This window comes from Ovis canadensis, chromosome 22 (assembly GCF_042477335.2).
Source record: "Ovis canadensis isolate MfBH-ARS-UI-01 breed Bighorn chromosome 22, ARS-UI_OviCan_v2, whole genome shotgun sequence".
Classification (NCBI taxonomy): domain Eukaryota; kingdom Metazoa; phylum Chordata; class Mammalia; order Artiodactyla; family Bovidae; genus Ovis; species Ovis canadensis.
In genome coordinates this window covers 38,679,573-38,705,232 of record NC_091266.1, presented here as the reverse complement: position 1 = coordinate 38,705,232, position 25,660 = coordinate 38,679,573, and the positions used below count along the sequence as shown (strand labels likewise).

The 25,660-nt window shown below is 55.3% G+C and overlaps 1 protein-coding gene across 1 annotated transcript; it reads right to left on the bottom strand.

Annotated features, from left to right (window-relative positions):
* Nucleotides 1–11,638: 11,638 nt before the first annotated feature.
* TRIM8 (tripartite motif containing 8) lies at nucleotides 11,639–25,316 on the bottom strand. Its single transcript, XM_069566960.1, has 6 exons — nucleotides 24,747–25,316; nucleotides 15,594–15,689; nucleotides 15,028–15,261; nucleotides 14,009–14,040; nucleotides 13,760–13,875; nucleotides 11,639–13,221 (listed from the first exon to the last, which is right to left on the bottom strand). The coding sequence occupies exons 1-6, from the start codon at nucleotides 25,314–25,316 to the stop codon at nucleotides 12,614–12,616; spliced, it is 1,656 nt and encodes a 551-aa protein (XP_069423061.1). The 3' UTR covers nucleotides 11,639–12,613.
* Nucleotides 25,317–25,660: the final 344 nt, after the last annotated feature.

Sequence of the window (25,660 nt, the reverse complement as noted above, 5' to 3'; positions counted from 1 at the left end):
TCACAGGCTTTCATCTTCCCTCTGAGCCCTACCAAACCCTCCCGGGGCTCACAGGGTAGATGAGAGGAGCCTAAAAATCGCAGAGTTTGAAAGCTCGCATTTGTGAAAACAAAATGCTTCTAAAGTCCCCTTTCCTCTCTCCCTAGTACCCACCTGCCCGCCCCTCGCTGTGGAGGACAAAATTGGAAGCTAGAGGGGGATGCTGGGTGTTTCCACTCCCAGGGAGTCTCAGTGGTGAGACTGGCTCTGGGCACGACTGCATCTGAATGTGCAGAGGGAGGGGAGAGGGGTGGAGGCCAGAGGGCAGGCCAGGCCTGGGACAGGGGCCCCAGGATGTGTGCTCAGACCAGCTGTGGGAAAAACTCCTTCCCCTCCCCTCCTCCCAACCTCCCCCGTGCGGCTCCTTCTGGCTGGCTTCCCCGAGCCCAGGGCAGCACACCCTTTCCCCTTCACTCTCCCTTGGTTACTATGGAAACAAGGGTGTCGTTGATGTGGACTGAGCTGGGGAACATGTCGGCGCACAGCTGAGAGTCAGCGATTATGCTGGCGGGTAGACATGTGCCAGGGTTAAGGTCCGCAGCTCCCAAACTGCAGGAAGGACGTGGTCCTGCCTCCTCCCTCCCTCCCTCCCTCTCACTTCTCTCTCTCCTGGCTTTTAACAAATTTCTTTTATTCCCCTCTGGGCTAAAGCCGTGGCTATTTTTGCGCCACTCTGGGCCCCACCCTCTCTGTCGGCCGCTCCTTATCCGGCCTGGCCCAGAGGGTGACACCATGTCACCCTCGCCAGGACTCGTCCCTTGATTCCCGTCAGAGTTTGCTTTGATTTCTCTTTCCTTCTCAGGGGCTAGTTCTTACTTCCTTTTATTTTTAGCTCTGCACTCCATGTGGTTTCAGGGTTCAGTCTGCTCCATCGAAAAGTTCTTTTTTTTTTTTTAGTATCTTTTGAAAATGATAATCAAAGGAAGGGACGTGGTATTTGGTCATGTGGAAAATTCAATGTATAATTTAGACGTCTGTCAAAAATCCGACAAATAAAATTTAGCTGAAATGAAGGCAGCCTGGAAAGCGTCGTGTCCTTTGCTAGGGAGGGGGGAGGGCTGCAGTGAGCTCGTCCTTTCAGAGGTCAGCATCTCTCAAGGTGCTTTCTGCAGGAGGGTGTGACACGAACGCCACCACCACCAATAAACATAACCCTTTATTAAGCCCTTCTCACATCACATCGATGTCATGGGGCGATGTCATGGGGCAGTAGTGTTAATCCCACTTTACAGCTAAGGAAAATGAGGCACTGGCCTGGGTTAAGGCATTTGCCCAAGATCACAGAGTCATCAGTGCCAGTGGGCTGGGAAGCCAGGTCTGAAGGCAGCGGAGCCCCCCCAGGACAAAGACAATAACACAATAAGGGCTCATTGTCTCAGCCCCCAGCCTTCCAAGTCCACACCAGGGGTCTTCTCTGATCAGTGCTGCTGGCAGGAGGGTGGCCCGGGGTGGGTAGGGAAGGGGGGCGGTCCCCTGTCCCAACTGTTGTTGTCCTCTGTCCCCACGGCAGCAGTTTTTTTTGTTTTTGTACCGTCCTTTGCACAGACAGAAAAAAAGGGAGAAATCAGGAAAATTGGGGCTGCAAGGATACTGGCAATTACCTAATACTATTTCCTTTTAGACGGGGTTCAGAGAGGGGAGTAGACTTGCCCAAAGCCACACAGTAGGAGGCAGAGTAGGCTCCGGTCCGGAGCTCTGCCCTCTGGAGAAGAGCTTGTCTTCCCCTCCAGCAGCCTCACTTCAGCAGCCTAGAGACATACCAGCCTGGCTGGTCCCAGGGGCTGGCCTTTAAAGGCAAGCTGTTGGCAGAATAGAGGGGAGCTGGAGGCAGGAAGAGAGAGAAAGTCTAGTGTTGCCAGATAAATGGCAGGACATTCAGTTAAACTTGAATTGCAAATAAAGAATCATTTTGAATATAAGTACATCCCATGCACGATTTGAGACATAATACTCATAAAAAAGTCATTGTTTACCTGAAATTCACATTTAACTGGCCACCCCAGTTTTGTGTTGTTTTGCTAAATCTGACAATTCTACCCAGAATGCCCTGCTCAGTACAGCGACAGTGAGATACAATTAAACTGTTCCCTGGACTCAGACCCAAAAATCTATCCTTGCCCATCCATAAATCAGCTCTGTGATCTTAGGCAAGTTGCTTCCTTTCCTGGAGTCCTGCCTCTTCATCTGTGAAATGGGACAAAAGTGGTAGGAAGATTGAAAAGAGATATAATGGCAATAGACGTAGATAGAAGGCAATAGCTAACACATAGTAGGAACACGGTACCTCAGTTTCTTCCTGTAAAATGAGGTAATCACCTACCTTGTTGAGTCTCCAAGAAACTAAATGAAGTTATGAATGTCTGGTGCAGAGTAGGTACTAAATCATTGATAGCTATTATAATAACAGGCAAAAATTCTGGAGTCTAGGCTTTCCCAGGCCTCCAAGAACCTCTGCCCTCCCACACGGCCCACCACGTGTTGCTAGGGCCAGCAGCCTTCCCAGAGGTGCTGGCAGCCCCCTCCTCTCTCCAGGGGGCTCCCTGGGCCACCCCAGCCCCACCTCCTGCAATTAGATTTGTAAGTGGGAACAGGCTCTTGTCAGCGGCTCCTGATTGGCTCTGGGCAAAAACACAGTTTAGCGCTCAGTCAAGCTGCATTTCAGGGCCTCTGTCTCTCTCTCCCCCCACCTCCCCCTTAATTGCAATCTGTTCAGTAATTTCCTTTTCCAACACTGCAGAACACGGAGAAGCTGCAGCATGGGAGCTGGGCAGGGAGGAGGGGAAGAGAGCTCCTGTTCCCTGCAGTGAATCTGCTGGTCCAGCGCTGTGTCCTGTGTCATGTCCGTGTGTGCGTGTGTGTGTGTGTGTGTGTGTGTGTGTATCCGGAACCAGACAGACATGAGCATGTGGTGATACAGGCCCCTGCAGGGTCAGACCAGGGCATCCACTTGTACCAGGCACCTGGCCATTATCATTCACTTAATCCTTGCAACAATGTTAATAACTGTAGGTGTTATCACTCAGTTTGAGGACAGGGCTCACAGAATTGGATTCACTTGCTCAAGATCACACCAGGAGAATGGGGCAGGGTCATGATTTTCACCTAGGCTTGTTTGACTGCTAGGGCCCAAGCCCGTCTCATGAAACCTTTTCCCCTTTTGGCTTCTGAACTCAGAAAAGGAGCTGAGGACTCCTGCACAAAGGAACAGGGAGAGGTTTCTTTTCCCAGCATGAATAGCAGTGTCCCAGGGACAAAAAGCCTTCAGTAAAGAAATGAAATATTAATGACAGAAAGGCAGAGAGCAAGCTGAGTCAAGGAGGGGCAAGGTTTGCAGGAGAACTCAGGTGGATACCTGAAGCTGAGAGCTGCAAGGGTTGAGGGCAGAAGTAACATTTAGATCACCAAACGACTCCTCCTGTTAGTCATTCACTGATTGGATCCTTCTGTAGCCCCACAGGGTAACCATTCCTACCCTTCTCTTCCAGTTGAGGAAACCAAGGCTCTCAGAGCTTAAGTCACTGGCCTAAAATCACACAGCTAGGAAATGGTTTAGCTGGGGTTCCCTTTAAATAGAAAGACCATTTTTCTCCAGGGCGCCTTCTTGACTAAACACAAGAGCTGAGAACAGTGGGGAGCGGGGCTCCAGGAAACCAGGCCGAGGCCTACCTCTCTTTCTCTCACTTTGCCACCCACCTCTTAAAGATCCACAGGAAACTTCACAGAGCCCAGAGGTGGCCGCTGCTCTGAAGGCCACCAGCAGAGGGGGCAGGCGGTGGCCAGGCCCCGCCCTGGCAACAAAGGAGAAAGGCTGGGGAGACTGTGACCCTTTGGGCCTCAATTCTCCCCCAGGGCTCTGCAGCCCCTACCCAGTGCCCTGGCCCCAAAGGGGTAGAGACGGGCTGCAGCAAAGTGGTAGAAGTCCCTGGAGCCCACTTAGATCACTGGAGGGCAAGAGAAAGGCCCGATTGCAGAGTCACACACAGACACTGCCTGCCCCTTGTTAACAGAATGGGAATGCAAGTTCCTAAGACTGGACAAGGCTGGCACGCGGCCTCAGCACACCCATATGGGAAAGGATGCCCCCTCTGACCCCACCAGGGTGCAAGTCTTGGCACTGGCTGAGGGCCCCTCAGCCGGGGCCAGTCATACTTATTACATCAGCCAGACCTCTCCCTGGACCAGGCTCTCAACACTCACATCGCCAACCCAGTCCCTAGTCTCTCCTGGACAACCTGCTCTGGTGAACTGGAGCCCACCAGCCTCCCTTGCTGCCGAGCAGGCAGAAGCCTGTGCCATCGCACCATCACTTCCAAGCCCCTCTGATTCTGTCTGGGGCCACAGAGCAAGCCTGGTCTGGGCTTTCGAATATGACTGAGGCTTCCCCGGAGCCTCCGGATTACGGATTACAGGGTCGAAGCAGTTTTCCTGCCTGGAATCTACAGATGGCATTGGAAGAGAAATAGTTAAGGAGCTTGGGTTTGCAAGCAGCAGCCCATCCTGGGGCCAGAGGATACCATACAATCCAACCATCCCCTCAACTCCCCCAGCTCTGGTGGGGGGTGCAGCCTGGATTTCCTCCTGACTCACTCCCCAGGCCCTCTTCCCACTCTGAGACCCTCAGATCTGGAGAGCAGCAGGTTGAGAGGAAGGAAAAGAGGGCGGACGGGGCAATTCAGGGGCTGGGATGCTGATCCAGGCAGGGGGGAGGTGTCTGCACAGCTGCAGGCAGCCCCCCTACCCCCAGCCTGTGAATGGGCACATCACCCCCTCCCGCCCGCCTGCCACCGCTCCTGAAACAGTTGGTCCTAATGAGCGCAAAGCAGGCAGGGCAGCTGTGTGCATTATCCATATGCATGGGGAGGTGTATATTTATCCTCACGTCCCACCCCACCCCGCAGCTGCTGCCAACCCCGATGCCAGGAGGCTGAGTGGGCACGAGCGCCCAGGCTGCTGGGGGCCCTGGGCCTCCTCTCCTGCCAGCCCTCCCTCCCCAGCCCACGCCCACAGCCTTCACTTGACCCATTTTGGAGGCAGAAGTTTGTGTGTGTGCTCGAGAGAGAAAGAAAGCGAGAGCGTGCACACATCATTTCCCCAGTTGGTGCTTTTGATTTCCTCTGAAGTATCTTGATTGCGGACGTACAATGGCATCTTGCTGCCAGTGCTCCCTCAGCAGCTTCTGGCTCTGCGCCCCCGCCTCCTCCCCAGGGCCGGGGTTTTCTGCTGACTCTGGGGCCCGTGACTGGCTGGCAGGGAAGGAGCAGGGCCTGACCCCGGCTTCCATCTCTCAGCCTGAGCAACGGGACCCAGAGGTCCAGCCACAGTCCTTCCTGCTCCTCGGGCTGGGGCAACCTATACCCTGACCGCCCCCCCCCCCAACCTCCTTGCTCCTTTGGACCTCCCACTGTCTCCTAGTTGGTCCCTTTGTCCCCACTGCTTGGCCGCTTACCCTAGCGCTCAGAAGAGCCATTGTTCTAACATTCACTTCCTCTGTTCAGATGCCTGTGGAGGCCCCACTGCTCTGGGACACGCAAGGTCAAGCTTTATCCTATCGCTCAAGTCCCCTCTGGTCTGACCTCAAATCTTTTTTTATCGACCTGTCAATCACGGGGTCTCACACACACCCTGAGCTCCGGATGAGCAATCCATGCTGCCCCTTGACAGGGATTCATCTCCCCACCTGTGTTCGTAGAGACCTCCTCTCGGGGATGTCTGTCCTCTCTTGTGTGTTTTGCTCACCCCTCCTTTAGGGCATGATTCAAGTCCCACCTCCCCAGGACGAAGGCCTGACAGCCTCTAGCGCACAGGGCTCCCTTGGGAAACATTCAGAGCCCGGACAGCCTAGGCATTCTGTGTTCATTCATTCATCCATCATTCGTTCATTCAGCAGATATCTTTTGAGTGGAGGCAGAGCACCTACAGTGCTTCATGTCCTGGCTCCCTCCCCTCCTCCCCTCACCGCCCCCATTCACTCATGCCTTTCTGACCTCATCACTCCCTGCTCTGCCTCTCACCCACCTTTCCAGCCACTCCTTGCTCTTTCTGAAACAAGCATCTTCTGCTTTTAGCCTTTGTGGTTGTTCCCTCCACCTGGGACTCTCTTGCTCCAAATATCCCCAGATCTGGCCTCCTCACATTCTTAAGATCTCCACTCAATGTCACCTTCTCAGCAAAGCCTTCCCCAGTCACCTACATATATAAGAATTGCCATACCTCCTTACTCCTGACAAGCCCTGTCCCTGCTTTTCTTCCCTTCTTGGTACTTATCACCAACTCACAGTTGTTGATTTCTTTTTAAAAAATATTTATTTATGTATTCATTTGGCTGCTCCGGATCTTAGTTGAGGCACACTGGATCTTTAGTTGTGGCATGTGAACACTTAGTTGCACATGCAGGATCCAGTTCCCCAACCAGGGATTGAAGCCAGACCCCTGCACTGGGAGCATAGAGTCTTAGCCACTGGACCACCAGGGAAGTCCCTTTACTGACTTCTTGATTGTCAGCTCTTTCCCACTAAGTTATTAGCTCCAAGAGAGTGGAGTTTGTGTATTCCATTCACCAGTGTATCCCCAGCACTGGAACAGAGGCCAATATTAGAAGGACAGCAATAATTATTAGTTGAATAAATGAGTGAGTGAATGAATGAAACAGGCACTGTTTCTTGGGCTCTGAAAAGTCAAAGATGACCAATATTTCACGTCCTCCAGGGACGCACAGGCTACTCAGACACATAAGCTATGCAGCCTCTAACCTGACACGTAAATCACAAAGAGTTAGAATACCAAGTGAGAGTGCTAAGTGCATGGGAGTGTGGTTGGCCCAAAGGAACTTGAACATCGTGATAACTATCAATGCTAGAAAGCAGCCTACACCAGCCCCGTCTTGACATCTCACACACATCTTTCATTATTCTTCATACCCCCTCTAGACGGGGGGGGGGGGAGGAATGCACAGAGAAGATGAGACTCTGAGGCTGGACAGGCAATCCAGGCAGAGAGAACAGCACTGGGGCACGGAACCACATGGGCTGCTGGAGGACTGACTCTAAGCCTATGACCTGACGGGTGGAGCTCAGGGAGCTGCAGCTGGTAGGGATGGCATTTGGTGTGGAGGGAGAGTCCCTATGCATTAGGTCATGAGCTGCCCATTTGCTCAGTGCCCTGCAGCAGGCACACACATGGAGAGTGTCTGAGGACAACATCCAACTCACAGCCAGGCAGCCAGGACACCCATATGTCAAGTGACTCACTGCCATTTTTTTTCAAGTGGGCTAGAAGTCTACACTGCCCTTACGGCATGGTTCTTGGAAGCCTGCTCCCTCATTTTACTTCTTATCTACAATTCTGAGATGTTGCCTATACCACCTCTAGACCACATTCTACAGGCTGTTGCAAACTACGCTGCACCCTACCCCACATATCACCCTCTTCTTGCCTCAATGTAAACCATGAGAAATAACGTATGGCATTGAGCAGATGGGTTCTCTCTCAAAAAAGACCCAATTATTGAAGATCTAAGTGCAAGGAGACGTCATAAATAACCCAGTTTGCTGCAGTTGAGAGGAATTAACCACATAGCAATTAAGGAAAACTGGTCGCCTGTGGAGGAAACATCCAGCCTCCCAGTGCAGAAGTCCATTGGCAAGTCCTGGCATCATAAATGCCAGGGACAGGGAATTTTAGGGAAGAAGCCCTGGGCTTGTAAAGGTCTCCCTCACTCAGAGGATATGATTCTCACACACTGGAGAATGTGGTAGGGGCCAAAGCTCTACCCACAGATTTGTTTGTTCTTTGTAAGAGCTTTCATAATGCAAGGGGTGTCTCGAGATTGTGAGCTCTCTGTCACTGGAGGAATTCAAGCAGAGAGTGAATACATCCTGTGCTGGAAGGGAAGAAAGACTCTGGAGTGCAGCTGGATGGGGCAGAGTGTGGGAGAAGACAGATGCTGGAGGAAGAAGCTTGTATCCTGAAGGCCAGGCCCCTTCATGGGGGCCTCTCACTTCTCACCAGAAGTCCCCAGCCCCAGCTGCCTCTGCCTCCTAATTGTTTCCCATTCCTTGCAGCCTCCAACGAAGTTTCTAGAATCTTAGCCCCAAATCCCAGGTTCTTGCCTCAGCACTTTGGCAGAGTAAAGAGAGGGGGCAACTGAAGAGTGTCCTCTATTTCCTTCCTTGCCTCTTTAACTGAAAAAAAAACTGGATTCAGAGAGTTCTAGAACCAGTACCAAGATGCTAGGTTCTAGAGGCCACTGTTGCTAAAGCCCCTCCAAGGAAGAGTTTTCCAAAAGCCTACAGGGAGAATCTCACTATAGAAGAGGGGTAAAGTGTGGTGGGTCTGTCCAGGGATATCCAGGAATTGTTTTTCTTCCTCCCTTTACCCCACAGCACCCTTTGCTTGTAGGCCTAGAGCACTAGGCTGGGAAAGGGCATCTCCTAGACCTCCCAGCACCACACACCCAGTCTACAGAGATGGGATGGGGTAGGAAATCCCCCAGGGGGCCAGGTCTGATCCTGAAAGTGTTCTCGGGTTCTCCCCCACCCTCATATGGGAGCAGATGAAGGACTCTGAGGAAAGGGCATGGTGGAGTGGGTGTATGTGAACAGGGCCTAAAAGAACCCAGAAAGGAGGTTAGAACTCAGGGTCTCAGCCTCCAGAGAGGGCCCTGGTGCACTGACTCAGCGGCCTCGGCCTCCCCATTCAGGGTGTTCCCCCACTGCTCCACCCGCCTCTCCCGCCCCCAGGGTGCCCTTTGAAGCCCGGAGGGGGCTTTGATCTGGGGTCTGCCCCGCTCTCAGCAGGCCGGGCCAGATGCGCTTGGGGACGGTGGGTCGGGGACGGTGGGTCGGGGGCGGGGTAGGGGGGCGTAGTTTGAGGCGCAAGGGCCGACAATCCCCCAAGCCTCACCCTACCCCTGCACCCGGCCTGGGCAAGGAGACTGTTTCCGGCTGTTGCGGGAGGGCACTCGACCCCCCCATCCACCCCCACCCCACGCCTTGCAGCTGTTCCCCAGCTGCCCGGCCCCACCCCAGAGACAGCTGGGAGAGAGGTTGGGGGCGGAGAGCGGGGCGCAGCTGCTCAGCTCCGGGGCTGGGACCGGGGAGGGCAGCGACATGAAAGAGCCCGGGCCCGCGGGGGTGGCGGGCGGAGGAAACCCCCCGGCGGTGGCCTCCCTGCGGGCTCCGCACATCTGGCCCACAGGAGCCATCAGTGGGGTGGGGGAGAAGCGTTCCGCTCCTGACACCCTGCCCTGCCCTGCGCTGCCCGGAAAGGGGCGGAGCGATGGCCTCCCTGGGGAGGGCGGGAAGACACTGCCTGGGGGGCAGAGCCCGTATCTCTGAGACAGCGCTTCTCGGAGGGAGGCACAGGGCGTGCCTGTGGGTGCGGGGGTGGGGGTGTCTCGAGTGTGCAGGGTGAGAAAGGCCTCCCACACCTCCTCCCGCCGGCCCCTGTTCCTGGGGCAGCTCCAGCTCTCCAGGCCTCCTCTGCCCCTCCTCTAACACTTTTGGGAGGTGGGTGACAGCTGCTCCGACAAAGCCAGGGACAGCTGGGTAGCTGGGGACAGCTGGATGGGGTTAGCCTCTCCAGGCTTCCCTGGCTGCCCAGGCACCCCTGGCCATACTACACAGTTAGCTGCTTGGCTGCCTACAGCCTGTGTGCCTGGGTGTCTGTTTGCTGTGGTGGGCTTTCAGAGGTGGGGCCTGGTGGGGTTCAAGACCCTCCCACTCCCACCAGAGTCTCTCCTCCATATCCCACTCTCATTGATGTACACGGAGAAAGAACCTCTTCCATCCACTAAACCAAAACTAGGCCAAGTGGGAAAGAAATCGGGCAGCTTTCCGCCTTGGCTCCCAACTCCTGGCACAGAAAATGTCCCAGGGTTCCTGACAACCGGAGAAAGCAACAGAAAGCGACAGTGAGACGGGAGCAGATGTGAGTAGAGTTAAATGTCTATCTGTCCAGCAGCACCTGCCCCCAGGCATCCTTCCACCCTGGGTTGGAGGAGTACTGTGCTCTAGCCATCTGCCTCTCAATAGTCCCAAACAGGTGCAGAAGAGAAGGGGGCAGGCCAGCTGTTGTCATCCCAAACTTCTGGCTCTGGCTCCTTGCCAAAGTGGGAAAGGGGGAGCGGTGATCAAGGTCCACTCACTGCAAGACTGAGTCATTTTCTACCCCATAGGATAGGAGGATGGAGGAACTTAGCAAGACCAAGACCTTGGACTGGCCAGCCCTACTGGCCGGGGGACAGGGACTGACGATGCCCTCCAACTTGCATCCTTTTCCTGAGAAGAAGGGTGACTAGCTGTTGGTAAAGTTTGGACCCCTGGTGAAGGACTTACCTATAGCTCCTTGTCTTGCTCTAGCCTTTCTGGGGTGGGAGGCATTCAGGCCTTGATTCCACCCAGACAAGGGGAAAGAGAACTAGGCACCCAGAAAAGGTTGCCCCTTCTACTTTACACATAAGCAGATCTATGAAAAGTGTTAGGCAACAAACCAGAGATCTTTTAAAAGATCAGCCCCCAATATTGTAAAGCAATTATCCTTCAATTAAAAATAGATTTTTTAAAAAATTAGCCCCCACCCACCCTCCCCTGGCTCCTTCCCCAAGAGGGCTTGGTGTGCCCTGCCCATCCTTCCACCCTACCCACAGGTCTGACAAGCAGGTCCCTGGTGAGTCCCTCATGGCAGCACTTCTCAAACCCCAGGATGTGTTAGAATTACCAGGAAGTTAAAAATGCGATTCTTGGGAATCCCGATGGTCTGGTTAGGACTCTGCGCTTCCACTGTCGAGGGCAGAGTTCAATCCCTGCTTGGTCTGATTCCTGGTCAGGGAACTAAGATCAAGCATGCCTTGGCAAAAAAAAAAAAAACACACAAAAGCGGGTTGCCCTCAGTGATTCCCACCGAGTCCATGTAGGGCCCCAGCAATCAGCTCCTTTTAACAAGCTCCTGACACACTGGACTTTGAGAAGCTCTGCCAAAGGGGATGAGGGTAGGATGTCTTTTTCACCTTGCCACCCAACCTCCATGCTTCCCAGCGTTCAAGATTTTCCTGCCTTCTCTTCTTTCATGCTCACTGGAGGAAGGGGCAGGGGCCAGAGCTTAAGCCACCAAAGGAAGAATGGAGCCAAGTGCCCCCCACCCTTATCACATCAATGGGGGCTGAGGCCCCATTAGACTAAATTCCAAGATAGAGACTGCTGTAGCTCTGGCCCTTGGCCCTACACAGTGCCTGGCGCTTAGCATGTACTTAATAAATATTTGTGGAGTGAAGGAGGTAAACTTTGCAAGACTCATAGAAAGGTATTTTTTCCTTTGTCTGTCCTTGCTAAGAGCATGTTGGCAGAAACTCAAAGAGATGCCGGGGCCCATGCAGCAGGGAGGCTGGGCCTAGGAGGCCCTCAGCAAATATTTGTCAAATGAACCCAAGGCCGAGAGTAGATATAGTTAGTGGCTGACGAACCGACATCCACAGGCCTGGAACAGACTAAACCCAGAAGAGAATCAAGGCCAGGGCTTCCGTCCCTAGAGGGGGCCCCTCCTCACAGCAATGCCTGAAGACCCCAGGCCTGGGGGAGTTGGGGGTAAGAGGCGAGGCAGGGAGTGGGACTGCGCCATTATGTTTATTAGAAGGTTGGATTTCGGTGTGTGCTCTAGACAGATTACAGAATAAATACCTGCGCCTTGAGAACAGGAAGTCCACGATTCATACAAAGTGCTCGCTACAGGAAGTTGCTGTGTCAAAACCCAGGCAAGGACCCAACTCCGGGCAGCCCCTCTTCTCCCGCTGACCTCGACAAGGGCTGTGCTATGGTTTCTTATTTTATTATTTCTTTTATTTCTCTTTATTATTATTAATATTATTATTATTTGCTTTTGCTGTGGTCACTATCATTGGCAAAGTTCCTTTTCCCCTTTCCTGGACATGGGGTTCCTGTCTTTAAGATTCCATTCTGAGGCTGAAGGTGCCGAAAGCTGCTTGAGAAGTGGCCTTTGAACTCCGTCTGGGAGGATGGTGAGAAGGAAGCAGGAAAAATCATTCTTGGTTTAAAAAAAAAAAAAAAGCCCCACAATCTACAGGTCATTCCTTATTCAGTCAGTGATCAAACTGCCCAAAAGAAAACCAACAGGAGAAGCAGGCCAGTGGGCACCTGGGCCCTCCTCCCAGGGCTGGGTGAGGAGAGTTGGAAACTGCCCCTCCCCTCAAGGCTATAAAGGAAGCTGAGGCTCCTTCCAGCCATGGGGTGGGAAGGGGAAGGAGGGAAGGGGAAAAGGTGAGACAGAGAGAGAGAGAGAGCTCAGCGCCTTGAGGTAGACGCTTTCCCAACTCCGGGGCCACCTGCGGCCCCGGCCCAGGCCAGCTCCCACTGTCACCTCCGCGTCCAGGAGATTCATTAAAAAAAAAAAAAAAATCAAAACAAGCCCTAAACAAAACAAAATCCAAAAGGAAAAGACTTAGGGGAATGGAGGAGAGAGGGAGGGAGGACAGGAAGGTAGAAGGGCAGGTCTCTGGATGCATCATCCCCGAGCCACCGGGGGCTGGGGGGCAGATTCCCCGGTGCTCACTGCCCGCGCGGCGTTAGCTCGTCACGTAGTGTTTGGTGGACGGCTGCCCATACACCCTGTAGAAATCTTGGTGGCCAGGCTGCTGGGAGGCATCGAGCCAGTCTCTGACCGCCAGGCCGGGAAGGGACTGGGGGACGGAGGGGGTGGGCGGGAGCGGGTGTGAGTACTCCTGCGAGGGCACTGTCCAGGGGAAGTGGCCGGAGCGGGGGTAGGGCTGGTGGCCGCCGTGGTTGGCCACGGAAGAACAGTAACAGTTGTCCACAGAACAGACGAGAATCTTGCGGCCACCATACTGGGGGAGCATGGGCTGCTGGGCGGCGGAGCCGTTGGGATACTGCGATGGGGGGAACACCGGACTCGAGTGCACTGGTTGGGCGCCGCCCGGCAGGGCCACCAAGTGCTGCGTGGAGCTGCAGGGCCCCAGGGGCTGCCCTGCCTGGCCCTCGCCGCTGGCTGTGCCCGCTGCCCCGTACTGGCCGCCCACGGGGCCCGACGACGCCTCTAGGAAACTGGCCTCAGGGAAGGCCGTCGAGTGCTTGCGCTTTTCCGCCCCAGAGCTGCTCACGCCACAGGGGTACAGGGGGACGCTCTGCAGGAAGGGCACCGGTGTGCTGAAGGGGCCTGTGGAAAGTTTGGGCAAAAGTCGCTAAAACCCCATCCCAGGCCACCCCAGCCTCCTCTCCCCGGGGAACTTTTCTATGGGGCCAAGCACAGTATTGTCTTGATGCTGGCTACTCCATTCCCATTTTACAGCTGAAGAAGCCAAGGCTCAGGAAAGTACTATGGCCTGCCCAAGGTCCCACAGCTAGAAGTGGCAGAGCCAGGATATGAGGCAAGGCTTATGACAGGCCAGGCTACCGCTCAGAGGGAAGGCTCTGGCATTTACCCTTGCGCAGATGGTTCCCTCAGCCTTCCCAGGTGGCTCAGTGGGTAAAGAATCCTCCTGCAATGCAGGAGACACAGGCTTGATCCCCAGGTTGGGAAGATCCCCTGGAGGACGGCATGGCAACCCACTCCAGTAGCCTTGCCTGGAGAATCTTCTGGACAGAGGAGCCTGGCCAGCTACAGTCCATGGGGTTGCAAAGTATCAGACACAACTGAAGCAAGTGAGCATACATGCAAAGGTTTCTCTTCCTGTGATTGAGGATCTCACTCTCACCTTCTAGCATCTTCCGCAGCTGTTTCTCCTTCTTGGCCACCTCGTTCAGGAAGAGCTTGGAGTTCAGGTGGCCAATCTTAGGGGGAGAGAGGCTGCTGCCTGTGCAGGTCTGGGTCCTGGGGGCAGTGGACGGGGCGTCTGCTGTGAGGAGGTATCACGCATAAGCCCGCCCTACCTCCCCCCGTGGGCCTGCCCCTTCCTGCCCTCCCCCTCGTGTGTTCCCCTGAGGGCCAGTGGCCATCTGCTCACCTGTCCATTAGGATTTTCACAGACTTGGTGTTCTGGGGGAGAGAAAAGGGTGTCAGTGGGAAAGGCAGCATGAGAGAGGGGAAGATGGAAGCTGCCCCATTCTCTCCCTCCCCACGCAGGGCTGACACTTTTGAGGCTGGCCAGAGTGTCGCAGGGGCAGAGGGTGGGGTGCCTCTGTTTTCAGAAAACTGAGCTCTTGCTGTGTGACAGACAACACTATGAGTACTTTCCAGACATCCAGCATCTTATCTAAACAACTACCAAGAGGAAGGTTCTGCAGGCACTCAATATTTTATCCAGAATCTTTGAGGCAGGATGTGTTTCGGATTATGGAATTTTTTGGATTTTGGAAGGGACATGTGATGCCTGTATCATAATATGTGATTACGGAGGATACCATAATCTAACACATCGATGTTTCTGCAGCAACATTTCAACATTTGTACCAAGTAAGATCAATAAATACCATAAATTGCCAACATTAGTTCAGGTCAAATGTTTGCTGTTAAATGAGCTGCCTGAACTTTTCTCTTTTGGTTTTCAGAGATTTTAAAAAATCTGGAATTATGGATAACAGATAATAGACCTGTATGGAAAAGACCCTGATGCTGGGAAAGACTGAGGCAGGAGGAGACAGGGATGACAGAGGACGAGATGGTTGGATGGCATCACCGATTCAACAGACATGAGTTTGAGCAAGCTCTGGGAGATGGTGAAGGACAGGGAAGCCTGGCCTCTGCAGTGCACGGGGTCACAAAGAGTCGGATAGGACTAAGTGACTGAACAAAAACAACATTATCAACCCTATTTTATAAGTGAGAAAGCTGAGGCCTAGGGAACGTATATGACTTGCCAAGGTCGTAAAGCTAGAAAGAACGGGGGTGGTGGGGAGGTTCTGAATCTATGCAGGCTGGCTGCAAACCCCTGTGGTGGGGGAGCCAGCTGGGGAGCAGAGCACACGGACTCCAACTTAGAAATGTCCCCCTGGGTCCCGCCAGCCAACCCTGGGCCCAGCCCACCTTCATGAAGCTGACATCCTCTGTCTTGTCGAAGAGTAGCTGTAGGGAGCCCAGGAGCTTCTTGGCCTCCTGCATGCGCTCCCCGAGATGCAGCGCCTGCGCTGCATTCTCGCTGCAGAATTTGGCCTGGGCCTTGTCCAGGACCTCCACTGTCTGCCGCAGGTCCTCGTCTAGCAGCTGGTGCAGCTTCTCGTACTGCAGTCGCACCTCTTCCTTCAGCTGGCTCACCTTCTCCTGCAAGGGTGGGGGGACCGGTGAGTATGGGGGTGCCTCTGGCTGCCACTCTTGCCTGACTCCCATCCTGGATAGGGGAGTCTGGGACCCCGAACCCCCAGGCTGCCTAGGGCTTCCCGAGGGCAAGGTCGGACTTGGAATCCTGAACTGGTAGTATAGCAACCCTGGCACCAGTCGGGGGCTCATCCACTAACAGGTCATTGAATGACTGAGCAAGGGATTCTGGCATATAGAGCTGACTATGCAACAGGTCCGAGCCCAAGCAAGGAACTAGCCCCAGGCCTTGCACCCAAGCTATCCCCACCCTATACCATGGGCGTGGGCTTGGCTACCTCCACCAGGCGTTTGTCTGACTCAAGTTTGTACAGCTGGTCCTCAATATCCTGCTCTCGCTCCTCCAGTCGGTCCTGCTGCTTCATCAGCATCTTCTGCAGAGACAGGAGGGGGATGGGCATCAGAGGGGCTAAGATGGGTGAACACCATCCTTCCCTGTACAGAACAAACTCATCCTATTGATCCTTTGACCCAGATGATCTAAATTTTGGGGATCTAAAATCCCTTCTGGCCCCCATGAAATCCCAGGGCCCTGGAGACAACTGCCTGGCCAGCTTGTCCCCAGGAACAGAGAACAGGGAATATCTTCCCACACATATCTAAACCATGAGCTTTCTGAGGGCAGGGTCAGGCCAGCCTCGGTTCTAAGCACTCTTCCTGTATAGAATTATCTAATCATTCCAGTAATGCTATGAGATAAGTACTATTATTATCCACATTTCAGAGAAGAGGAAACCAGAAAGGTTAAGTAGTTCCTCCAAAGTCACACAGCTAGTAAATGTCAGAGCTGGAATACAAACCTAAATGACCAGGCAGTAGGGTCTGTTCTTATCCAAGTCATGGGGCCTCTCTCTGGGGAGCACCATCTTAGGAATGGTGCAGAGCCTTCCTGGGTCTCACAAGTCCTCTGGCCCAGCCCAGAGATCTTATGCTTGCCTTACACTTGCAGGACATCAAGCCAGCCACCTGACCCCTGGCTTGCTCCTGACACTGAGAGCTGGGCCTCTGAAGTCCTTGCTAGTTGGACCTGGAGGGAGAGGAGACTCTGGCTCTCCGAAGACTTGAGGCCAGTTTGCTGGAAGGTTCTGGACCATACTGCTCTTCTCAGCCCTTAATCTGACTCCACAACCCCTTTCCTCCTAGTGCTGCTCATCCTGGCTGTTCTAACCACCTTGTTTTCCTCCCTTACCAGACACACCTCTTGAAACAAGGTCTCTTTCCTGCCCAAGAACCCTCAATGACCCCTCCTTCCAAACACTGTAGGCTCTTACGACCTGCTTTTCCCGGTCAGGTGGGCTGCTATCTTTTCCCTGACATTGCACATTTGAGCTCTGGAGAAGGCAATGGCACCCCAATCCAGTACTCTTGCCTGGAAAATCCCTTGGACGGGGGAGCCTGGTGGGCTGCCGTCTATGGGGTTGCACAGAGTCGGATACGACTGAGCGCTTTCACTTTCACTTTTCACTTTCATGCATTGGAGAAGGAAATGGCAACCCACTCCAGTGTTCTTGCCTGGTGAATCCCAGGGACGGGGGAGCCTGGTAGGCTGCCATCTATGGGGTTGCACAGAGTCGGACACGACTGAGGCGACTTAGCAGCAGCAGCAGCAGCAGCGGCCTGCTGATGCCTTTCTGTAGCCCATGGTGCCTTCTCCCATCCCCTGTCTATCCTTCAAGGCCCAACTTAAGGCTCCGCTCCTCTCCATGGGCCCTGCTCAGAGGCTCTGAAGGTCCCTCCCTGTCCTGGCTGTATGGTGGGGCTGTCACATTGCTCTCCTCCTATAGCTGTGGTGTCCAATATGGTAGCCACTAGTCACATCGTGGCTCTTTCACTTTAAGTTAATTAAAAGTCAAATACACTAAGCACCAGTTTTTCATGTGTACCACCCTCAGTTCAAGTGCTCGACAGCTCCATGTAGCTAGTGGTTACTATACTGGACACTACAGACACAAATCGTGGCCATGTCACAGGAAGAGCTATAGGACAACTGTATTCTAGAGTCTGTTTGACAAACTGCACTCTGATCTCCAAACAAAACTCAAGGCTTCTGAAAACAGGGCTTTGCTGCTGTATTTTTCTACTTCCCTTCCCAGTTGAGACCCAAGGACCCCAGCACCCTACAGATGCATGATGCTGTTCGCTGAATAAACCCATGAGTTTTGCGCACAAAACAAGATTTGCAAAACAGAAACAGACCCTAGCTCACAGTAAGTGTCCACTCCACAAGAAGTGGCTCTTTTTCTTCCTCTGTGTACACCTCAAAGTGCCCCTCAAGTTTGACCCCGTGACCCTCACTCCCATTTACTTTCAGGTGGCTTCCTCAAGACAGGCTGGCAGCAGTCCCTCCCTTTTACCCCCAACCCCTTTTACATATGGGGACACCAAGGCCAGCAAGAGAGTTCAGCGACCATGTTTTGTGTTGGTAGCGACCCTGCAAACAGAAAACCAAATCTCTGGGGCCAGGAGGAGGCATTCAGATTCTGAGCTGGGAAAGTCTGGGACACACTGCACCCCCCCTTCCCAACAACTTGACCTTTCAGTGACCCAGGACAGCACCTCATGACACGACCCACGGACACAGCCCTGCCCCCACTCCAGCACCTCATCCTTCCAGCAGGCCCCTCACCCCAGCCCCACATGCACAGGGATCTGCTGCCAGCCTGGGAGTCAGAGCCTGTCTAGAAACACAGCTGGCTGGGAGCAGGAATGGAGGTAGTCACACATCCTTCCTCCCAGTCTGTGAAACTGCCCCCAGTCACGTGAAGAGGGCGGGCAGCCCCCAGAGTACAGCCCAACTACGTGTATCCAACTGCACAGGCACACACAAGCACACACCGCTCCCTGGGCCCTGAGACTGCCTCAGGCACACTGTCTCACACACACACCCCTGCACGGTGAAGGCAGGGCCTCCTGAAGGCCCCAGACAACAGAGGGAGGCCTGCGTGAAGGTGAGGTGGCCAGAATACCAAAGGACTTTAGACCTTTGTACCTCCCTGCAACAAAATTCTGCCTGGTGGCTGCCTCGTCCCCACACTTGGGAGGACAGTCCCCCAACCCAGATGCACCTGAGGCTCCAGGCCTTCCCAGTGTCCAGGACATCTGAGAGCCCAGGCTTCACCCACCCCAACACATCTGTGCACCACCAAACCCCTCAGTATCAGAGTAGGGGTGTACCTGGGGCTGAGTCCCAGATGAGGGGCAGGAGAGAGGCAGCCCCAGATGGGATCCCAGCCCCCTTTCCCTCGGAGCCCTGGAGTGGGCCTGTTCACTCCCATCCTGCAGACCAGCAGGAGGCCCCCACCCCACAGCCCAGGGAGGCACTTTAGGTCTTGTCACAGGGGGTGGAACTCAGCCCCTTCCTTCTTCTGGGCTTTTCCCACATCCACTCCTGGCAGCACTGTTACCCTAGGACCCTGAGGTTGTCCTCCCTTGACTTCCGGATCCAAGTCCTAATTCCTGCCTGCCCCGAGCCCTCTGGGACAGAGCCCAGCCCATTCCCTAGCAGGTGGGCACATTCCCTAGCAGGTGGCTGGGTTTCTCAGCCCAAGCCCAGCTCAGAGGCCATCGGCCTTCTGTCTCCACGACAGGGGGCAGGGAGAGGCCAGGAACAGGAAGCAAACTGTCAGGGGGTAGGAGCCACCCTTGGCCTGGGAAGGGGGCCTACCTTGTCCAGCTCCCCCTTGCAGGAATCACTCTCCCTCGGGGCTAGGTGATCTTACTCCTGCCACAGTCAACACCTGGCGGAACAGCAGGCTGGGGGGAATACTGCTGTCTCAGACAATGGAAAATTGGGGTTAGGAGTGATCCGCTTGCTGCCCCTCGATCCCCCCAAGTGACTGAATCAGGTTGCTAAGAAGCTAGAAGATGGGGAGCAGAGGAAGTAAGGACCCCTTCCTCTACCAGCAGCCTCCTTTCCATCTCAACCTCCCGGAAATTACTGAGAGTTGAGGCTCCGTTACCTACCTGGGAAAAACCCACAGGTGAGAGATTTCCCAGCTTGACTGCCTCTTAGTGCAGGAGGCAGTGGGACACACACTCCACAAACTGCTCCCAGCCCGAAGCGGGTCACCTGGGCCGTGGCACGCCTCAGGGTGCAGAAGCAGAATGGAGAGAACCATGGTCTAGACTAGCAGCACTCAAGAGACCACACCTCCTGCAGAGGAAGGGGCACTGTGAGGCCCAGCCCCACTCCCACCCCTGTTCCTTCCCTGAGCACTTAAGACCTTCCACAGTCTGCTCCTGGGCCTGTGAAGCCAAAAACATCCGGAATACTTGGGGGCTCACTATTCCCACACTTCCAAGACCCTCACACCTGTCGCCTAATGTTCTAGACTCTGCCTTGAGCTGCTCTCTCTGATACCCAACCCCAGTTTGGAGAGGGATCCATCACGAGCCCCTCACATTCCTGCCCTGGGAAAGCTTCCCAGCCTTCTGGAGACTGACTGGCCGGGTCCAGCTGGCATTTCTGGTGCCAGACTGGACTGGGCAGACAGGTAAGGCCATAGAGACTCTAGGCTGTATAGAAGTTAATAAATTATAATAATAAAAGTCCTCAAGTCAACCTTGAAGAAAAGCAGTCAGGAGGGAACAGGGCCCCAGGAGCCAGGCCAGGGGCAGGCCCCGGGTTTTTTAGAGGGGGCCAGGGCTGGAGGTGAGAAAAGGGTGCTGGGCGGACAGAGCACCTTTTCCTGCTCACATGACCCCCATGCCAGCTCCCGCTCTGGAGGCAGCCCCTGTGCAGTGACCCCTTCCTAACCTCCTCCCCAGCTGCCAAAACTGCCCCCTACTCTCCCGCATCAGCCCTAGTCCCAAGAGTATATTAGTTAGCCTCCCCTCTCCTGGGGCCACAGCACTCCCACCTGGCCTCAGAGCAGCTTCTGCCTGCCCTGGTCATCCCTTCCCGGGCCTCAGTCCCTGCCTGGGGCTACTGTGTGAACCCCTAGGCTGCAGACAACCACAGACCCAGAGTGAAGTGGCTACAGGGCAGGAGCCAGGGCAAGGAGAAAGGCGGCACCTCGGAGGCAAGCCCCGGCAGACCCAGAGAGGGTTTCCCAGCTGCAAAGTGGAATTAGCTTTTGCCATGCAGAGAGCAGCGCTCTGGGGCAGCAGAACAAAGAGGCGAGAGAGAAAGCCCCCCTTTGTCTGAGTTTGAATGCCAGGCCAGCCGGGAAGGAAGGCTTTCCCAGAGCCAGGGATATGGCCAGCCAGGCCTGCCTGCTCAGGCCAGGGCTGGGGCCCCAGCCAGTCTCCCCTTTTTCCTACAACCACCCTGACTACCCCCAACACAGCATGGCAGGATCCATCTGGGCTTCCACCTCCAATACCCACCTTGGGCAACAAGCTCACCCAAAGGTGCGTCCCCTCCTCTCCCCTCCCCACTCCAACATCCCCACCAGGTGAGAAAGTTATACAAGACTCATACCTACCAACCAACCACCATCAGGCAGGCAGTCACACACACACTAGTGCCATCACTGATAGACATGTGTGCACACTCAACTTCCACTCACAGGTACACAGCAAGCAGGGCACCCCCCGCCCCTGCCAACAACACACACATGGATCTTCCCGGCCCCACAGTCAGACACAAGACAACTCTGTAATTAAGTCAGTCATTCACACTGCACCTTCTCGGAGATATACACGTGATACAAAGCAGTAGTTCCGCATGAGATGCACACCCAGACACACCAGTTACACATGCACATCTGTGGAGATGGATGCACAGGCACTCAGAGCTGGGGGAGGCAGAGAAATCAACAGGGCCTGCATGACAGGTGCCCAGCTGTATCAGCAGGATCCTGGGGTGGAGCTGGGGGTGCTGGGCCTCCACCTCAGGTTTCTTCCTCTCTGCCTGGGGCCCAGGGAGGAAGGCCAAGCCCCGCCCCTCTTCCCGATCCTTCAGGGATGGTAAAGGAGCAGGTACCTGACCCTCACACCTCACACACACACTCACACAGCCTCCCCATCCTAGCTCCCACCCCACCTAAGACCTGAGGATTATGGTCGGTCCAGGGCGGCAGGGAGCAGTGGGGTTGATACTGCCTGAGGCAGGCTGCAGCCACAGCCGGGCTCTAGCTGGGCCAGGGCAGCCCTCTCTCCCAGAGCCTGCCTGGTGACAGACACATGAGGCAGAGACCTAGGGTCCCCTGCAGGGTCCCAGGGCAACCCCTCTGGCCAGCAGCAATGGGAGCAGCTGCGAACCCCAAACTGGCCCAAGAAGTGGGATCCTGTCCTCAGAGAAAAACCTCTTCTTAACTCTAAACCTTTGAGAAGTCAGGGTACAGAGTCCTGGGAACATTTCCAACCTCAGTCTGGGGTACTAGGAATGACACAGAGGCACAACTATGACCTGAACACACACACACACCCTGCATAACCATTTACAGACACATCTAGGCCTTATCTTGGGTCTTCTTTCTATGTTGAGGAAGGTTCTAAGATAAAGGTGCTCTCAGCTCAAACCAGTCCCAAGTTGCTCACATGAATCCCTAAACCTGGGGTCTGAAGAGGGTCTGACCACCTGGATGCCCCAATCTTGGGTCCTCAGCCTTCCATAGCCCCAAAGAAGAACATACTGGGGTCTAAAGGTGTCTCGGGAGCATGGTCTCTAGGGTCTACCCAGTGGGCATCCAGGTTTTAGGGCAACATGGTCTGCACACTGGCTTCACAAGGGCAGAGTGGGGCAAGGATTTCAAAGGCCTGCCTTTGAGACCCCCTGCTAGGTGGAAGCCCTGCTTGGCTCCCAGCTCTGGGTCCCTGCACAGGTGGGTGCTTTGACTATGGGGCAGAGAACCACCGGGGAAGATTGATCAGGGTTTCCTGTTTCTAGCCAATAGGGCATTTCAGCAGCCCCTACCCCTTCTCTGGGACAACGGAAGAGGAAGCACAAGAAGCAGAGCTGTCTGTATCTTAAGGTGTGATCCAGGTTTCCATGCATCTGCTCCTGTATCTGGGAGAATTCTGTTGCCTTCATCCATGGCACCAGCAGGGGCCCTTTAAGACAGCCTCCCTCCCACAAGGGAAAAGAGGCCCAGGAAAAGGCCCCTCCCCCTGGCTGGCCTAGTGAGGATGGAGCGCAATGGGTCCTTCCATTCAGATTCTTTGCGGCTCACCCCCTCCCATGAGGGTGAGGCCCTCCTGTTCAGTAAGTCCAACTCCCACCGAGTGGCAGTGGCATGGAGCTGAGACCACTGCAGGGTTTCCAACTCCAGTGCCCTGACACCAGAGAGGATCTGGAGGACCTGGGGTAAGGGAGCCTGGGAAGGGATGAGACTCGGGCTGCGGGGCACAGATGCTGAGCACACAGAACTGCACATCTGGCTGTGATGCAACCCACTCCTTCTGCGCCTGCCCACAGCAGGAACGGGAACGAACACACACACACAGACGCACACGCACATGGAGCTGCTAACAAAGTTCAGGTCCTTCCATGCGTTCAAGGACCTGCTGGTGGGAACTCCAGGGTACACTGTGTACGTGTGCCAGGTACCTTTGAGGGCAAAGCAGACAGTCTCAAAGACACTCGAGAACATGGACCCACATCTATAGACACTCTCCTACTACCAAATCAGGCACAACGGTGTTTTCTCCCTCACTGAAATGAAAGACACCTGAGCACTCTGACACAACTAAGGGCATAAGCCGTGGGTGCACACTCTGCACGCTCACTCATCACCCTGGTTGTTGTCCCTTTCTCTGCCTTTCAGCCACATCTCCACCTTTCCCCTCCTTTCATTTTCCACTGTCAAACCCAGGACAGAGAACTGGGCAGCTTTTCTTTCTCTGCACTTTTCCCAGCCTCCTTCCCAGCCCTTCTATCTTTATTAACAGCTTCTCAATACTAGGGACAGTTTGGGCTCTGCCTGCCCTGGGGAGGGGTAGGGGGGTGTGTGGAGTACACTAGGGGCTCATATCCTCCCCTAGGCCTCTGCCTTTTCCAGTCCTGATGTGTGTGAGGGGGTGGCTCTTCTCTCCATCCTCCCCCGTCACACACACACACTTCCTTTAAGAATCGAGAGGCCCTGCCCTGGCACAAAACCCCAGAGCCAGCCCATCCAATTGGAAACTAATTATACAGCAAATTTTATTTGTTATCCCTGCCCTCAGCCTGTGGCAGCCCTCCTGCCTTTTGTTAGTTGTATGTGTATGTTTGTTAATTGCTAAACAGTGACTCATTCTGACTGGTCCCCCTCACAGGAAACAGCCCCCATCTCCAACTGTGCCCTGTTCAGAGCTTCCTCATACCCAAGCTCCCACTGGCCTCGACTAGCCTCCAGGGGTCCCCACCCAGCAACACTCCCAGTCTCACCCCCATGATATCACACCCAGGCCCCAAGCTGGGGCTTCTGAGATGGCTCAGACAGTCTCAGGCCAACCCCTTCCTTCTGGTATGACTCAACCCTGAAAGCCAGGGGACCAGGGAGGAACCTAGGAGGAGCCCCCCTCCACCGAAGGGGACGGAAGTATTGCTTCAGTCCAGCTCCACAGCCAGGCCAGGCCCAGAGGCCTGAGGGGGAAGGCGGTTTTGACATTGGCCGCTGCTGCAGGGTGTATACAATGGGAGGGGATGCGGTTCCATAATCACCCAGCCGGCAGCCCAGGGGAGCCAGCTGCCTGAAACCAGATTGCAAGGCGGCTCAACCTTAAACCCACAGGATTCTTTTTCCGTCTTCCACTTCCCCTCCCCAAATGTGGGAGGGCTGTGATAGAGGGCTGGGCTGCGAGAAAAGGGTTCAGGGTGATGAAGACATACTTTAAGGTGTGTTCCTGAGGACGCGTGCAACACACACAGGCACACCGTGGGCAGCGATTCTCACACATGGAGAGGGGGTTACAGGGAATAATCCCAATAGCCGAGATGCTGTCCTGGTGATGCCGTTGGCTGCCCAGGCCTTGGCCAGGGGCTCTGTTCTCCCTCCGGAAGCTCCCCCTCCACCCCCCCAGTGTGTTTCCAATAGGGCTTGAAACTAACATGGCTGCTTTTGTTTACTTCCTCATTGGTATGCCAGCATCATGGATCATGTCAGCCACAGCAGCGGCACCAGGACACTCATTACATAAACAGCAGCTGGAGAAGCAGGACCTGGGTCACTGCCTTTAGTGACTTCCCCTAGGGCCTACGGAAACAACTGCCGGGCCAGGGAGCTGCGCGCAAATCAGAAAAGCAACAGCCAAACTCCAGCCCTGACAGCCCCACACCTCATTTCTATAAGTGACTCACAAGATGGACCCTATGAGCACAGGTGCGGGAATATATCAAGTAGCGATTGGGGACCCTTCTTCCCAGGACCTTGCCTCCAAACTTACAGAGTAGGAGTTTGGAAAGGGGCCTCTGGCCTGATGTCACAAGAGTCAGCCTGTCCGGAAGGGTGGTCCCAGGCCGCCGGGAAGGAGGGGAGTGTGTGAGTGTGTGTGTGTAGGGTACTTGCCCGGATCTCATTCCTCCGGATCTCCACGTCGCACACCGAGTGCCCCTGATGCGCTCCGCTGTAGTAGCAGCAGTACTGGCACACGGCCACCTGCTCGGCTTCGCAGTGGTAAAGGCGGTAGGCGTTGTGCTGCGGGCAGCTCCAGGCCCGCACGTCGTCCGCCTCCACCAGGAGGTGCCCGCGGGCGGTGGAGGGCTGCTGCAGGTGCGTCTGCACGTGGGACTGGCAGCAGGGCGCCTCGCAGCGCAGGCAGACCTTCTGCGCGGGCAGCGGGGGGCCGCGGCGGCAGAACACGCAGTGCAGCGCCGCCGGAGGCTTCTCCACGTGCAGGGCGTTGAACTTCTCCACGATGTTGGTGAGCTTCAGGTTCTTCTCCAGGCCCGGCTTCTGGTTGTAGGCCTGGTTGCACTCCGGGCAGCGCACCAGGCCGCTGTCCTTGGCCCACGCCTCACCGATGCAGCCCCGACAGAAGTTGTGTTTGCACGGTAGCTGCACCGGCTCCACGAAGACGTGCAGGCAGATCGGGCAGATGAGCTCCTCCTCAAAGCAGTTCTTCCAATTCTCCGCCATGGCGGCGGCGGCCGGCAGGGGCCCCGGGCAGGTCTCCCCAACTCCCCGACCTGGGGGGTCCGTCCGGTGCCGCGGGAGGGCCACCGAGCCCCGAGCGGTCCCGACAGTCGCTCAGTTCACCAGCGCCTTCCGCGCGCCCGCCCCCCAAGAGGAGTGAGCCTCGGTCCTCACGCAGCGCGCGCAGCCGGCTGCGTCTCCTCCTCCTCCTCCCGAGCGCCTAGCGGGAGGCGGCGGACTGCGCCAGGGCCGCGGCCGGGGCACCAGCCCTGGAGGGGAGCGCCGGGGTCCAAATTCCATATAAGAGGCGGCCTCCCGGTCGGCGCGGCTAGGGCTGCGGCGGCCGG

Bases quoted from the DNA above. Each gene is read 5' to 3' on its own strand.
- TRIM8 (XM_069566960.1), bottom strand. From the start codon at position 25,316: ATGGCGGAGAATTGGAAGAACTGCTTTGAGGAGGAGCTCATCTGCCCG. The intron at 14,041-15,027 runs GTGGGCTGGGCC...TCTCTCCCCCAG, and splicing joins AGGATGTCAGCTTCATGAAG to AACACCAAGTCTGTGAAAAT. The intron at 13,876-14,008 runs GTGAGCAGATGG...CACTGCCCCCAG, and splicing joins GTGAAAATCCTAATGGACAG to GACCCAGACCTGCACAGGCA.